General features: G+C 51.1%; 1 protein-coding gene across 2 annotated transcripts in view; it reads left to right on the top strand.

Moving 5' to 3' along the window:
* Window positions 1-16,435, top strand: part of efna5b (ephrin-A5b) — a 111,042-nt gene that overhangs the window by 82,519 nt on the left and 12,088 nt on the right. For both annotated transcript variants that reach the window (XM_064296975.1, XM_064296974.1), the window contains exon 2: window positions 11,931-12,223. In XM_064296975.1, the coding sequence (XP_064153045.1) occupies window positions 11,931-12,223 (293 nt within the window). The remainder of the gene's footprint in view (window positions 1-11,930; window positions 12,224-16,435) is intronic.

The following is a 16,435-nucleotide window of genomic DNA, read 5'->3' as shown; positions in this document are numbered from 1 at the left end:
ACATCTGTGCCAGCGTTGTGCCCACGTCATGCCCATGTTGTGCCAACGTGACACCAGCATTTCTTCGGCACCGTCGAGAGAGAATTTTAAAGAACGTGGAACAGGAGGATGAGAACGCCCCCTGTGTCTGTGGGCTGTGTTGCTGGAGATGATCTCACAGGCCTCAGCCCCCGTCCCTGGCCCGCGCCCGCCCCGCCCCGCCCCGCCCCGCCCCCCGCCCAGCCCATTCCGCCGTCTCCACGAGAGCAGGTGTGTCGGGGGTTTGATTATCTGCACCATAGCGGGACGGGGGGGGCGAATCCCTAAACAGGTGTGCAGGAGAACAAGCTGATGAAATGGCATTTCTCCACACAGGCAAGCAGGCTAGGGAGTCAATTACCCAAAATCCCTCACATCCCTTTTTTTTTTGTTTTTGCTGATTTTCATGTTGTTCTTGTCTTGCTTTCTGTTCAGGGTATGGGGGGGGGAGGGTGGGGGGGGTATTGACGCTCTGTGTAAACGGTGGGTGCTGGGTTTGTGTGCGAGTGGTCTGTCTAAAATTAAACACTGTCAGCTGGCAAATGGCGCGTACCCATCTGCGTTGAGGCCTGCGCAGATGGGAGCGAGTCCCGCCTTTGCACAAAACATTTCCATGTGACATCACAGTGGGCTATGACATCACAGTAGGCTCAGCAGGAAATGAATCTCTTTTATTTTTATTTTTTTTGCATTAGAAGCTACTGCAGCCCAAGTGTAACAATGTAACATAATCTAGTTCACATGAAAGACTCCGTGGTTTTTGTCCCACACACACCCGTATTTGTATGGGATTAATTTACTTTAATTTTTTTTCCTTCTTCTTGTGATGTCTGTCCGATTGGATTCCTGGATGGTGTAAACAGTGGGATGGAGACGTGGGATAGTTTACACAGTCCAGATTTCGAAGTGTGTGGGAGGAGGAAGCTCCGCCCGGTGTGTAGATGTCTGGGGACCACGCCCTTCCTCTGCACGGTTACCCACGGCGATCGCTGTTCCATTTTAATCCATCGCAATCAGTCGCAATGAGCCAGGACCACCTCTGACCCTGGTTAAATTATACATTAGGACGAAACTCCAGGGGGCTTGTTTAGAGTCATTCCTGCCCACGCATGTGTGTGTGTGTGTGTATGAGTGTGTGTGTTATTGGGAGAGGGAGAGAGGGAAGGAGAGGAGCGAAGAGAAGACAGGACTCAAAAGTATAGGGTGCTGACCTGTCTGTCCAAATCACCCCGTTGAGCTCAGATGATGAATGAACCTTACTGACCCCTTCAGTGCCACTGAAGAAAATGGGGTTTGTGTAGACTGCTGTAGGTATAGCAGGAACTGTCTCACACACACATTTTCTCACACTCACCCCCTTTCCCTCACACACACGCTCACACACCCTCACGCACAAACTCTGATACACACACACACACACACACACACACAGACAGACAGACACACACACACGCTCAAACGCAGGCTGGTGGGAGGTGGCCCACATGCTGGCCTCTCCTGGGAACAGGCCGTCGTGATTCTGCAGAACTGTGACTCTGTGGTGATGAGGTCACTGCTCCGACCACCCAAATAAAGAGTTCCTTCATTCTTCTGAGGAGTGAGGGAGCGGCAGTGTGACCAAGTGTGTGTGTGTGTGTGAGTGTGTGTGTGTGTGTGTGTGTATCAGAGTGTGTGTGTGTGTGTGTGTGCGTGTGCGTGTGCGTGTGGTGTGTGTGGTGTGTGGTGTGAGGTGTGGTGTGTGAGGAGTGTGTGTGTGTGTGTGTGAGTGTGTGTGTGTGTGTGTGTGTGTGGAGAGTGAGTGTGTGTATGAGTGTGTGAGTGTGTGTGTGTGTGCGTGTGTGTGTGAGTGTGTGTGTTTGAGGGAAAGGGGGTGAGTGTGAGAAAATGTGTGTGTGAGAGTGAAAGGGGGAGAGGGAGAGGGAGAGAAAAATAGTAAAAAGGGGAGTGAGAGAGAGAGAAAGAGAGAGGGAGAGAGAGAGAAAGAAAGAGAGAGAGAGAGATGGGGTACTGCTTGTAGCACAAGCCTCAGAGCTGCATCCTTCTTGGCGGTATGATCCCGCCGTTCGGCAACCGACTGCGCCCGGCGTCCTCAATCGGTCGCGCGTTCCCGTGGCGACCGCATTCCGCACCGTCTAACCCGCGGTTCCCCCCCCCCTGGACGCCGGGCGCTCCAGGGTTACAGGTATTACCTGCGCGGGGAACGCCGTTAAGTTTAACTGCGCGCATGTGTTTCTCATATCGGGGGGGGGAGGAGGGGGCGCCGGGGGAGCAGCAGCAGGGGGGTTCGGGTTTGATGAGGCCGGCGCGCGGCTGATGTGCTCTTTCACGGCTCGCTCGCTCGCGCTTAATTCGAAGTGGCTCGACCGGGATTTCCCCCCGACCGGCGTTGGGGGGGGGGAGGTGGGGGTGAGGGTGTAAGGGGTTTTGAGGGACGGTTAAAAGATATTTGAAAGAGGGAGAGGTGAAATATCTGGGGAGTAATTCATGGGAATGTTGCTGCTCTCAGCTTTCTGCCCCCCCCCCCCCGGTAAGGGCAGTGATGTAAATATGCTTCAGAGCTGTCGTCAGCGTGGGGAACGGGGGCTGGGGGGGGGGGGGGGTCCTGTTAGAGCGCCCTGACCACGTTAGTGACGGGGATTTCTCCCGCTTAAAAACCCATTAGTGCCTGCGCAGCGGCCCAGGGGGGTGAGGACAGCCCTAAAATTCAGCCCGTTTCGCCCTCTCTGCCACGCCCTGCTAATTAACATTTTTTCATGGATGGTGATGAAAGCTCGTAGCACGGTTTTTAAAATACAAACCCCCCCCCCCCCCTAGTAAAATGTTCTCAGGGACAACGGCACAGGGGGCTGGTTCTTCAGCCATGTTGTGTGGGACTGACCCCTCTGTGGTTCCCAAACTGAACCCTGTCTCAGGCGTTGACTCCGCCCGACTCTGTTTTTGCTTCAAAGCGGATCGATGACGGGCTTTATCAGCGTCTGCAGCCGCGAGACTGTGCTTCACGCGTTCGTTTATTTGGTCGGTTATTTATTCGTTTATTTATGCACTGGTGTGAAACAACTCTTCTTCTGCATGATGAGCGCGAGTGGGAGTCAGAGAGAGAGAGAGAGAGAGAGAGAGAGAGAGACAAGGAGTCAGAGTCACAGACAGAGAGTCAGAGACAGAGCAGGGGTCAGGGCTCTTTGGCTCCTATACTGCTAGCCGTGCCTCCAGCCCTGCCCCCCCATCCCCTGTCCCCCGTCCCCCCCATCCGCTGTCACCGGCCCCCCCACCCCCACCCACTCCCTATCCTATCTGACCCTCCCCCCCCCCCATCCTCCCCTCCCGGATTTCCCTCTTTATCTCCCTCGCTATCGCGGCACCGTTCTGCCCGTCCCGTCTCAGCCCCGGAGTCGCGAGGGCCGCGTCCCGCTGGGGAGGGAGGGGCGGGTTCGGGAGAGAGCGGGGTCTCTGTTTACCTCCCTTCCTTCCCGGCCCCCTCAGCGAAGCAGAACTAAAATTAACGCTGACCCCCCCCAGACCTCCGCCTGAAACCAGCCTGGGACTCTGGGACTCCCTGCTTTTTACACTCTGTGAAACCTGACAGGACCTGGAACCGGTGTTTTAACAAACCCCCATTGTGATGTCACAATGCTCCAGAAAATATCCTGCAAAGCTAATTGGCTAAATTCTCTGAGATTATTGTGATGTAGGCGTGCCTGGCTCATCTGTGAGAAGAGCTGTTTTTTTTTGTTAGTTTCTTTTTCTTTTAAATCTCAGGCTAGTCGCGGTTCCCGTACACAAGCACAGTCACCATCGCGTTCTCGGAGTATCGCGTTTCGCCGAGCGGCTTGGCAGCCAGACGTCTGCTCCTGTCACGCGCGGTGTGTGAGAAAAACTCCGGAGGAAATCCGAGGCATCGTTCCTGTGAACGTGCGTGAGCGAGAGAGAGAGAGAGAGAGAGAGAGAGAGAGAGAGAGAGAGAGAGAAAAAGAGAGAGAGAGAGAGAGAGAGCAAAAAAAAAAACATGCCTGAAGCCAATTTGGATCCGGCTTCATAAATGTGATGTAACCCTCTGAGAACACTGTGGTTTCAGGTATTAATGCCCCATTCCAGTATTGATTTTCTAATAACGCTCACGGAGTAAACCGTACTGAGGATGGCATGAGAAACATCACCTGTACAGGTGCGGGGGCGCGGAACATGATACTACTGGAGGGCCTTTCCTCCCTCCAGCGCCCTCTAGTGCTGTGGAGGAGGCGGCGGCGGCGTTTGTTGGCTGATATGAAGGCTTTTGAAACTTGACCTGGAGCGTTCGGAGAGGAAAGAGGGCTTCGTTAGCCCTGGAGAGGGGTGCTAGCGCTGTGTTCCCTCGTTATAGCGCCCTCCTCCCCCCCTCCCCCGCTGAGGGCCGTATCTGGGGCGACTTTAAAGGCTCGCGGCCCGTTCCGTCCGGTCGGGCGTTCTGCCGAAGCTCGATGGCGGCCTTGGCGCACGGACCGAACCCCGACTGTCCGGAGAGCACGCCGCGGCTCCCGTGCCAGTGTTCCACTCCGACGCCCCAGAAAACAAAAAAAAAACCCCCCCAAAAATACCTTTCAGAGCGAGACGGAACAGGACATCAGAGAGAGTGGAATTCTACCAAATGGGAAAGTCCCCAAAATCTGATCTGTTATGGTCTTAAAAAAAGAAAAATAATTAGTTCTGTTCCCTTCAGACATGAAAGTTGGCACCAAATTGGGGGTGGGGACTGGGGGGTGACAACAACTACACAAAAAATGGTTTGACACGAGAGAAAGAGAGCGAGAGAGAGTGAGAGAGACAGTGACAGCGTCGTCACGACGATGGCCGCGGAGGCGACTAGCTGTGTGGCCAGCACCGAGGTGGACCTCGCTCGGTGGAAATTAGGGGGGGGAGGGTGGGGGGTTGCAGGGAAAAAGCGGGGCTTAGAAACAAACGCACCTGTCAGAACGGCATAACCGCCCGGAGCGAGACACGGTCCTGTGGGAGGCCTGAGCCTCTAAAACACGCTACGCTAGGAGCCGCGCTTAAGAGCAGCGCTGTGACACAGAGCCACGCGCTCCGCTCATCACGGTGGGAAGGAGGGGGAAGGGGAGAGGGGGCGGGGGCGGGGGAGGGGGCGGGACGCGGGCTCTGAATGTGTACACACACAGGCTATTATATATGCTGTTTACAGTGATACCCCTGTGTATGTATGTTTATCTGCATATATGAATACATATTATGAATGCATTTAGCAGGGGTGGTGTAGATGCACTAAAGGTATGACTGGATGACAGGTATTCAGACACACACACACACGCACATACACACACAGACGCACACACACACACACGGACATGCATATACACAGTGAAATGTGCAGTGTAAAATGAACTCTGATAAAACTATGTTTATTAAAGGTGTAGATTGGCTCATAGCTCAGATGTAGAACAGTGCATGGCCCAGGTGTAGAGTGGCACATAGTTCAGGTGTAAAGCAGGCATTTAGGTGTGGTTGTCACACTGGTGTAAATTTGGACAGGTGTAGGGTTTCCTGTCTACCAGAGTTTCCATCCTGGCTTAATGATGCCTTTGCCTCTCTACCCCCCATGAACCTTGTCCCGTTGCTTGTTTCCGTGGAAACTAACCCGAATATGATTATGTGTCTCAATCATATTTAAACAGCAGCAGAGGGCAGGTGGCACCAATGGGGGGCTGGGGGGCTCGAGTATGAGAGCCAATCACTTCACTTTTTTCAAATTTTTCTTTGTTTTTATGCTTGAGTACTTACTCCCGTCTCCATCTCTCTCACTTCTTCAGCTTTATTCCTCTCTCTTCATCTTTGTCCCTCTCTCTCTCTCTCCCGCTCTCTCTCTCTCTCTCCCGCTCTCTCCTGCTCTCCCTCTCTCTGTATCTCTCTTTCTCTCTCCCTCTCTCTGTCTCTCTCTCTCTCTCTCCCTCTCTCTCTCTCTCTCCCTCTCTCTCTTTCTCTCTCCCTCTCTCTGTCTCCCTCTCTCTCTCTCCTCTCTCTGTCTCTCTCTCTCTCTCTCCCTCTCTCTCTCTCTCTCTCGCCGGGCGCGCTGCCACACAGAGCTGCTATTTAGGGGCTAATGAGGTTCCTCTGGGCTGGAGGAGCTCTCCCAGAGGTCTGCGTAGATTCAGTGGAGGCGAGCCAATCAGAGGCCTGCTGGCTATTCAGGAAGCTGTGTTTAGAAAAAAAGGAGGGGGAGGAGCCACTGCGCTGTTGGTGGGGTGGTGTCAATCGGAGCGGTTTAGAGGTTTTTAATCTGCAGGTAATGGGAGTGGGAGTGGGGGGGGGGGGTGTGTAGGGGGTGCAGAGGAGGTTTTAGATGTTGGGGTGCTGTGACCCCCCCCCCCCCCCCCCCCTCAGCTGCAGTGGAACAGCTGTAACACAACAAAGATGTGTAATTACCATAATTAGCCAATTAGCCTGCCAACCATTTCCACAGTATAATCACCCCCCTCTTTCCCACACCCCCATCCACTCTGGAAATTACAGGTGTCAGGGAGTTCCTAGCTGAGCCGTAAAACTCTTTTGGGTGTTTTGTAGAGTTCGTGGTGGTCTGTGTTGTACGTGGGACGGGGGGGGACGGGGGGGGGGGGTAGCCAGATGGAAGGAAGAGGCTCCCCTATATAATTCCCCTCCTGCAGACCACTGCTGAATGTTGGGGTCCCCAAGCCAGAGAAAATGAAAACCTTTCTGCTTGAACTACGCACACACACATGCACACAAACACACACACGCACATCCACACACACACACACACTACATTAATTCAGTAGAGTGATTTACAATGAGAAAGACCATGAGTGCATGCACATGAGTTATGTAAACAGTGACAACAGAACTCTTTGGCGAGCGGCAGTGTATATACACATATTTATGTATTGTGTAATATATTTGGATCTCGGGGTCTCTGCATTGTAATGTTTTGGACACTGTTTCCTGTTCCTCTCTAAGAACCTTGCCCCTGATTTGGCCACACAGGGAATGCCTGCTGTCGTAGTGGCTGCTTGTGTGATCCTTGCTTTGGTTATGTCCGCATCCTGTAACGGGATTTGTGATTGTGCGTTTACACTTGCTTGTGTATTTTTGCAGCCGTTTCTCCGGAGCTCAGACGTTCACGAGCTCGTTTCTGTTTAAACGTTTTATGCGCCCTAGATTTGCGTCGCGCGGCTCGGTCGCCATGACTAAGCACTCGCTCTGATTAAGTCGCTCTGTCAGGCTGTTTATGAAATCTTATAATCCGCGCTTCGGGGTACTTCAAAAGAAGAGGCCGTAAAAATAAAAAAATAAATAAAATAAAATAAAAAACGGATTCCTGTAAAATACCTGCTGCCACGCAGCTGGAGCGGCTCGACGTGACGGAGGACAGCCGCTCCTGGAGCGAAAGATCAGGACGAAAGAGAGAAACGCATCACGTCCTGATCTCTGTTCTTGACCCGCGTGGCCAACGTTCCCCAAACGCGGGACGCGGGGGGGGGTGGGGGGGGGAGGGGTATGTCGAGGGCGGCTATTTAGCAAATTAATTACATTCGCAGCACACGGCGGCCATATGGAGGCTTAATTAGCGGGTTCTTCACAGGGTCGTTAGCCGGCGCTTTTGGTTTTTTTTGAAGTACGTGTCACGGTAATTGGTTGATGGCGGGCTGTGTTTTGGAGGACGATGGGAAAAGCAGGGCGTTAGGACGTCCCGTCCGGGCTAAAATAGAAGATTTTTTTTTTGGGGCTAAATCTGGGGCCCTGTTGGCCCACCCCGGTGAGACTGCAGAATCCGGGATGGGTTCCGTTTCCGCTCGGTGACCTTTTCTGGGTTGCCATGGCGTCGCCCCAGCTGTCAGTCTCCTTCCGCTGCCAGACGGTGCCGCGGACCTTCGTGCGTGAAAACTGGGGGGAACGCACCCTCCCCTCTGCCAGCTGCCGTATGGCGTACTGAACCTGAGTGCCCACTTGTGTTTGCTGGCTGTCTGGATCCTGCCCTGCCCCGCCCCACCCCGCCCAACCCTGGCCATGCCCTGCCCCAGCCCCAGCCCCGCCCTGCCCTTCCGTGCCCCAGCCCTGCCCCGCCCCGCCCTGTCCTGCCCCAGGCTTCTCTGCCCAGCCCCGCCCTGCACTGCCCTGCCCTGCCCCAGCCCCGCCCCGCCCTGCCCCAGCCTTCTCTGCCCCTTCCCTGCCCTGCCCCGTCCTTCCCCCTCCCCTCCTGGAGCAGCAGGAGGTAACACAGCCGTCCGCAAACTCCTGCTTTCCCTGATGAAGTGCTTACTCAGTGTGTGGTCTTTATATTTCTGTGCAGTATATACTGTAACTTAATGAGCATTATACATGAGTAATAAGTGAGTTATACATGAGAGTTATACATGAGTACAAGAGTTATTTTAGGTGAGAGTTATTCGTGAGTTATATGTGAGTGAGAGTTATACATGAGAGTTATACTATATGAATCCCACGCAGACCCAGAGTTATTTAAAAACAGTAGAAGTCTTAATGTTCCGACAATATTTTTGACTGAGGTGTGGGTTTTTTTTGTTGTGTAGTTTGTTGCTTTTGGAGTGTGTGTGTAGGTTTGTTTCTAACCTGGAGAGCTGGTGTGTGTGTGTGTAATATGTGTGTGTGTGTGTGTGTTTGTAAGCCTGTTGTGTTTATCTGAAGATGTACTTTTTTCTCCAGCCTCTGTGACTTAACGACTTAATTAGGCCAATTATTTGTCCGGGTCAGGGCTGGATTTTATGTTGTAGCCAGTGATACATCACCGTCGGGCGTTTTATTTGTGCCCTGTGAACGGTAATTACTTCATCGCTGTGTGCTGTGGCAAACGCAGGAGGCTGAGACAGTGGTACAGTCCTTACAGAAACTGTTTGCAAACACACTGAGGCCATAGTACGGTCCTTAGAGAAACTGTTTTCACACACACTGAGGCTATGGTACAGTCCTTACAGAAACTGTTTGCAAACACACTGAGGCCAAAGTACGGTCCTTACAAAAACTGTTTTCATACACACTGAGGCTATGGTACGGTCCTTACAAAAACTCTGTGTTTTCACACACACTGAGGCTATGGTACAGTCCTTACAGAAACTGTTTGCAAACACATTGAGGCCAAAGTACGGTCCTTACAGAAACTGTTTTCATACACACTGAGGCTATGGTACAGTCCTTACAAAAACTGTTTTCATACGCACTGAGGCCAAAGTACGGTCCTTACAACAACTCTGTGTTTTCACACACACCGAGGCTGTGGTACAGTCCTGAAAAAAACAGTTTTTTTTACACACACTGAGGACATGGTAGTCCTGACAGAAGCAGTTTTTTTTCCCCACACGCACTGAGGACATGGTAGTCCTGACAAAAACCATTTTTTTTACACACACTGAGGACATGGTAGTCCCGACAAAAACTGTTATTTTTACGCGCGCTGAGTTCATAGATCGAGTGGTGTTGCGCGCAGCTGTGTTGCCGTGGCGATCACCGGCCCCAGCCGCTCTCTCCGGGCCGGCGCTCGGGCCTGTCAGGTCGCAGAGAGAGCCGAAACCAAGAACACCTCCGCCATTTTCATCCCGATCCAGCGGCCGTCCGGTGCCCCCTGCTTACTCTGGCCAGAGGGATGAGCTTCTGCGCGGAGCCTTGAGAGAGAGGGAGAGAGAGAACAGGAGAGCAAGAGGGGGAGAGTGAGGGAGAGGGAGAGGGAGGGAGGGAGAGAGAGAGAAGGGTAGAGGGAGAGAGAGAGGGAGGGAGAGAGAGAAGGGTTGAGGGAGAGAGAGAGAGAGGGGTAGAGGGAGAGAGAACAGGAGAGCAAGAGGGGGAGAGTGAGGGAGAGAGAGAGAGAGAAGGGTAGAGGGAGAGAGAACAGGAGAGCAAGAGGGGGAGAGTGAGGGAGAGGGAGAGAGAGAGAGAGAGAGAATGGTAGAGGGAGAGAGAACAGGAGAGCTAGAGGGCGAGAGAGGGGGATTGAGATGGAGAGGAAGAGAGAGAAGGGGAGAGTGAGAGAACAGGAGAGCAGGAGGGGGAGAGAGAGGGATTGAGATGGAGAGGAAGAGAGAGGCATTCCGAGGTATTTGAATGGCGTTCCCTCTAGCTCTAGCTCTAGCCTTTGGCCGTTGGGCTGAGCTGGAGACGGGAGGGAATATTTTCCTAAGGAATTCTGCTATTTTCTCAGACTATTACTACTATTCATTATTTATTTTTATTTTTTTTATTTTTTTTAACTCGTGTTGGTTTCAGTTGTGTGCAAAGGGGAATATTTCAATTAAAAGTTTTTGTTGAATATTTGTCTGGCTGTCACTAACGAGATGAGGGTCTGAAACCTAATTAAGTCCTGGGCCTTGTGCTGCCTTGTTGAAAAATCTGTACTCAACTTGTGTGTGTGTAGGCACGTATGTGTGTGTGTGTGTGTGCGTGCGCTTGTGTGTGTGTGTGTTTTCCTGTGTCTGGTCATTGCTTCTGTGGCGTAAGTAAAAGTCCTGGCTGTGTAACAGCAGTTGGTGTTTAGTGCAGAGGTGTTGTGTTTGCTAAGCTTCGGGAATCAAAGTTCACACTGAGTAAAATAAGCAGAACAGGAACAGTGGTGGTCCTCACAAGTTCCATCTCACACCTGCACACGGTGTGTACAGTAACTAGCGGGGACACTGGCATTAGTGATACATTACATTACATTACATTACAGGCATTTAGCAGACGCTCTTATCCAGAGCGACTTACACAACATAGCATTTTACATTGTATCCATTTATACAGCTGGATATATACTGAAGCAATTACGGTTAAGTACCTTGCTCAAGGGTACAACGGCAGTGTCCTTACCCGGGAATCGAACCTGCAACCTTTCGGTTACAAGCCCAGTTCCTTACCCACTGTGCTACACTCCGTCCATACATCAGGCTCTTTAACGGAAGACCGTAACCCTGAGATTGCGTGTGTACTGCGCTTTCCTCCGTGGGTTTATTGGAATATGGTGAATTGGACGTGGCGGATAAACATTTAGCATCAGTGGCTCACACCCTCTGGTTTTTATCTAACTCTCCAATCCTATTTAAACATGCCTGTTTTTGGGGAATTTTTGGAAGAAAAAATTCCCCCCCCCCACCTTTTTTTTTTCTTTGTACATCGCTTTTTGGAGACGTATTGTGAAACTCTTGACTCTTGACGCAGCTATTTCGCTCATTGGAATGCTCTGATGTTCAAAAAAAAAAAGAAGAAAGAAATCATTACGCAGAAATCATTTCCCAACATCAGAGAGCGCCATGTTGTGAGAATGTTTTTCAACCCACCGCATACTTTCTCAGACGTGCGCTCTTCGGAGGGCAAGTGAGCAACATCTGGAGAAGTTTGGACTTAAACATAGGATTACCGTGATGGATTTATGGGGCCGCCCCATTATTTCGCAAAGCTGGAATATTAAGCATTTAAGGCCTCAAATCCCCACATTACCTCTTAGAATCAAAGAATGTTAAAGACGGCAGCTGACTCGTACAACTCCGACGTGTGTGTGTGTGTGTGTTATTAAATAATCTTTTATCTCAAATAGAAACAAAAGAAAGGATGGATGGATTATGGGATGGTTCTTTATCAAGTGTGATTCATTCATTCATTCATTCGTGCATTCATTAATTGTAATGTTTTTATTTTTTTAAAGCAGGCTTTGCAGAGTGGGAATAAAAGATACTGTCTAGTCTGTTAGATGCTATCTAATCTGTATATAATCAGAGCACTTATTTAGTCAGGAAAATGGCGAACATCGTTGGGCTGAACGGCCTGTTCTCGTCATCATATTATATTATGTTATGTTATGTTATATTATGTTATGTTATGATATGTTATGTTATGTTACGTTACGTTACGTTACGTTACGTTACGTTACGTTGTATGTTATGTTAAAAAAGCGCCCTGTTTCATCTTTTTGTTTTGTCGCTCGACAGGTTTCACCGCGGAGACTACCACATCGACGTGTGCATCAACGACTACCTGGACGTGTTCTGCCCGCACTACGACGAGACGGTGCCCCAGGAGCGGACGGAGCGCTACGTCCTGTACATGGTCAACTACGACGGGTACAGCACCTGCGACCACACCTCCAAGGGCTTCAAGCGCTGGGAGTGCAACCGGCCGCACTCCCCCAACGGCCCGCTCAAGTTCTCCGAGAAGTTCCAGCTCTTCACCCCGTTCTCGCTGGGGTTCGAGTTTCGGCCGGGCCGCGAGTACTACTACATCTGTGAGTACGGTCGCGCTCCAACGGGGGGGCTGCGGTGCCCCTCTGCCGCCACACGGTGTCGCTATGGAGTTCGGAGGCGCCTGAGTTAACGGCTGAGCGTCTGCTACAGGAAGTGACATCACTGCTGGAGAAGCAAAAAAATTATTATTATTATTACTATTATTATTTAGTATTAATATCATTATTATTACCATGCAGAATGGGAATATTGTTTTTTCTGTTAGAATGTTTTCTGTTTTTTTACCTCTGCACCCCCCCCCCCAAAAAAAAAAAAAAAAATCATTAAGCATGTGTGCATCCACTACAGATGGTGACATCATCCTTCTGCACAAGAGCACAGTGAAGTGGCTAGACTGGAGACCTTGGTCTTTAGCTCAGAGGGCCAATCATTTATGTTAAGAGGCTAGGGAAGGCCACAGCAGACATACCTCTTTTACAATAGCACTGCACATCTGGGACTTCCTGCTCTCTGTGCCATTCAAATAGCATTTCCCCCCCCCCCATCTTGTTTGAAAACAGATGGTTTATTTGGTCTACTAATTGTTTAACTTTGCATTTATATTTATTTACGTTAGTTATCTGAGAAGGGGACGAACCCAGTCCTTACCGCTCAACCGCAGGTCTGCACAGTGAGGAGCCCAGTGATTCAAATAAACAGTTTTTGGGCTTTTTTTTTCTCGGTTTTGTTTCAGTAGCAACTTCGTCACAAGCTTAGCGGTGTTTTCGCGGTACGAGGTGGGAAGGCGAGCGGCACGCCGTGCCAAAACTGCGATCCTGTTCCTCGGAACTCTTGGCAGACGACGTGAAAATACAACAACGAGGCGAGGGAACCCGCCCGGGCCTCCCGTCGTCCTCCTGAGGAGGCTTTGTTTGTAAAAACGTAGCTTCGGCGGTTTCGCCCCGCCGGAGGAAGGCCCGTCTGTAAACAGCCCACCTGAGCGCCCGCGCCTGTGCAGCCAGCGGTCGTCACGGGGACGAGACGGGACGGGACGGGCAGCGGAGGCGGAGCGAGAGGCGTCCTGAGCTCGTCTCGCTAGCCCCGAGCCGACGAGCCACCGCGTTAAAAACGAAAAAACAAAACGCAGCCTGATCGCCACTCAAACGTTTTTCTCAGAACGAAAAGCGGGTCAGAAGAACCGTCCAGGAAAAGCGTGGCAAATCGACTCGACGCAAATACGTTTTTTTTTCTTAAAATAATGTCGATGCTGAGACTAATGAAACTAGACTAATGATCCTAGCTAATACGTTTATTAAAAACTATCGGAGGGGACAGCGCTCTCGGTAGGAATAAACCTTTTCGCGTTTAATGTGTAAGGCGAAAATCGGTTTTGGCGGTCAGCTGTTCCTCGGGATAAAAATATCTCGGAGATTCCTCCTCGGGCTGTGTCAGACAGAACAGTTTGGGGAAAAAGTAGGTAACCAGTAGGTTGGCGTTTTTTAAAATCCCAGCTGGGCCCCTGCTGTCGTACCCTTGAGTGCGGACTTTATTCGAGGCTCGGTAAAAAAAAAAACACAGCTGCATAAATGGAAAACACGTCAAAAACGAGGAGAAAAGTAGAGTGCGGTGCGGTGCAGCTGTTTTGGCTGGGATGCGGCCTTCTGCTCAGCAGATAAATGCGTTTAAAGAATAAATAAGCGAAGAGAAAAATATTTATGGGGGATATTTCGTTTGAGCGGGAGCTGCAGCGGACGGGCCTGGGACGCAAGCTGATTTGTGCGTCGGTTTTGGGGATCGCGAGAGTTTTTTGGTGCCTCTCAACAGCTCCCCAGTGGCCACTTCGCACGGGGAAATAAAGTGTCAGTCCGAGCGCCGCGGGTCCGCGCGATGCCGGTTATGCTCGCCGGGGTCGGCGTGGCGACGGTCGTCCGCGCGCGAGCGCGACGCTCTTTGGCGGTCCTCGTGTTCACGCGTTACGACGTGAGAGCGTTCGCGGAGAGCGACGCGGGCGATAAACGGCTCAGGCTGAGATCAGGATCGGGAGAGAAGCGCGCGGTACCCACAATGCACCTCACAGCCCGGGTTTATGCGTGCGCACCTTTAGAGATGAAGGTGCTTAACGTGACAACCGTGAGGGATTTTCCGCTTATGCGTGTTCTGCCCGATTATTATTATTTTTTTTTCTTGCGTGTGTCTGTGGGTGAGAGAGAGAGAGACAGAGAGAGAGAGAAACGGAGAGACTAGACTGTGTGTGTGTGTGTGTGTGTCTGTCTGTGGGTGAGAGAGAGAGACAGAGAGAGAGAGAAACCGAGAGACTGTGTGTGTGTGTGTGTGTGTGTGTGTGAGTTTGTGAGTGAGACAGAGACAGAGAGAGAGAGAAAGAGAGAGACTGTGTGTGTGTGTGTGTGTGTGTGTTTGTGAGAGAGAGAGAGAAAGAGAGAGACTGTGTGTGTGTGTGTGTGCATATGTGGATTAAAACCACTGTAAACTCTTTCCCAAGCATTTCCCCTCAGATTCAAACAGAGTAAAAACACAAACTATTTTTTTATTTATTTAGTTTCCCCCCCACTTCTCTTGCATGGTACAGTGTCTGGGCCTTATGTGTGAGTCCCATGGATAATCTCACTTCAGAGCGTGCCTGGGGTGGGCAGGAGTGGGGGGGCGGGGGGGCAGTGATGACAGAGAGGGGACGGGGTGTAGATGGGAGGGTGTGGGGGGGGGTGCAGGTTGGCGGGGTGACCCCTCGTTCATCACAGGCCGTTCCCGTAATTCGAGTTTTGGCACCAGAGCGCTTTAGAAGAGCGGACTGAGTGCTCAGAACAGCTGATGCATTCTGGGAAAAAAAATAAAACAAATAAAACTCGACAACCCACACCGAACCCGGGCCAGAGGGATAGTGCAGGGGTCGAGGACCGAGAAAGAGCAGTTTTCATTTATTTAAACATGAATCACCCCCTCCCACAATCTGAGTCACAAAATAATCATGTGAAAAAACAAATAAACAACAAAAAAAAATCTGTGACATTAATAAAAATTTTGAATGTTTTTTTAAAAAAATGATGCAGCTGTTATCTGGAGTGTCCACAGCTCCCTGAAGACTCCTGGATCCATCTCCACCCGGGTAATGAGCGGAGATGTTACATATTTCACTGAGAGTTTTATAAAGGGGAGGTATGAGGGTGAACCTGTCGCCCCCTTAAACCCGTGCCCCCCCCCCCCCCAGCGTGCTCAGAGGCACGATTCCGTTCTCATCCATTAAAGTTTTATTGGATGTTTTTATTCCTCTCAGACATATGCCGTCGCTGATGTTCCCAGTCGCTGCATCGGCCCCTGAATGATTCCCTGGGGTGTACCCACACCCCCCCCCCACCCCCGCCCCTGTTCAGCGGTGGCCATTAGAGACATCGACCGTGCTGTTGTCTGACAGACAGACGGCGGGTGGGAGCGTCGCCAGGGAGACGCTGGCGGTGTTAATTGACTGATCGGTCCTTCCGTCCTCTTTGCCGCCACGCCCAACCCCCCCCCCCTACTCCACCCCCCCCACTCCACCCCCCCTTGATTGAAGCTGTGAGGTGATGGATGGTGCCCCTGGGGGGTTTACCCAATCCCTGGAGAGGAGAGTGGGACTGTGGGGAAGAGAGCGAGGTAGAGGAGAGGATAAGGCGGAAGGGGAGAAGGGGGAGGAGGGCGGGGTCATCCTGTCATTGACGGGTTGCGGATCGCAGGACGTGGATCTTATGAACCGCGGTACGGGCGCTTCTCAGACACGCCTGTGCCTCTGGACGTACATTACCAGCTGAATGATCGCCATCGTAATCATCATCACCATCATTATCATCATCACCATCACTGGCACTGTGCCTCGCATTCAGACTGCCCTATCCAAAGGGGACCTACACACAGACTTCCCTGTGCACCAGTTCAGCTGCAGTACTGCTGTAACCAGGACACAGGAAGGGCTGGGACCCCATGTCCTCCTGGTGTTTACAGCCGTTTGGGTCTAAACACACAAGACACACTGTGGTTTTTACCAGACATATTTAGCAGAACATTTTAATCTATTTTTGTATGTAATAAATGGTACTTAAAAGTCATGATTGTAGGGTTGTGTATCAATCATTTAACCCATGAAGTGCCCCCAAACTCTTTTTCTTAGTAATTTAGACCAATTTCCATACCCCTACATTAACTTGTCTGTTAATCTGCTTATACAGCTATACCTATTGCATTTTCAAAAAAGCAAACCCACTAAAATATGTAGCGTGTTACAGACC

Source organism: Anguilla rostrata, chromosome 10, assembly GCF_018555375.3.
Source record: "Anguilla rostrata isolate EN2019 chromosome 10, ASM1855537v3, whole genome shotgun sequence".
In the NCBI taxonomy this organism is placed as follows: Eukaryota; Metazoa; Chordata; class Actinopteri; order Anguilliformes; family Anguillidae; genus Anguilla; species Anguilla rostrata.
Note: the sequence above shows the minus strand (reverse complement) of the source record. Positions and strands in the feature narration are given on the sequence as shown.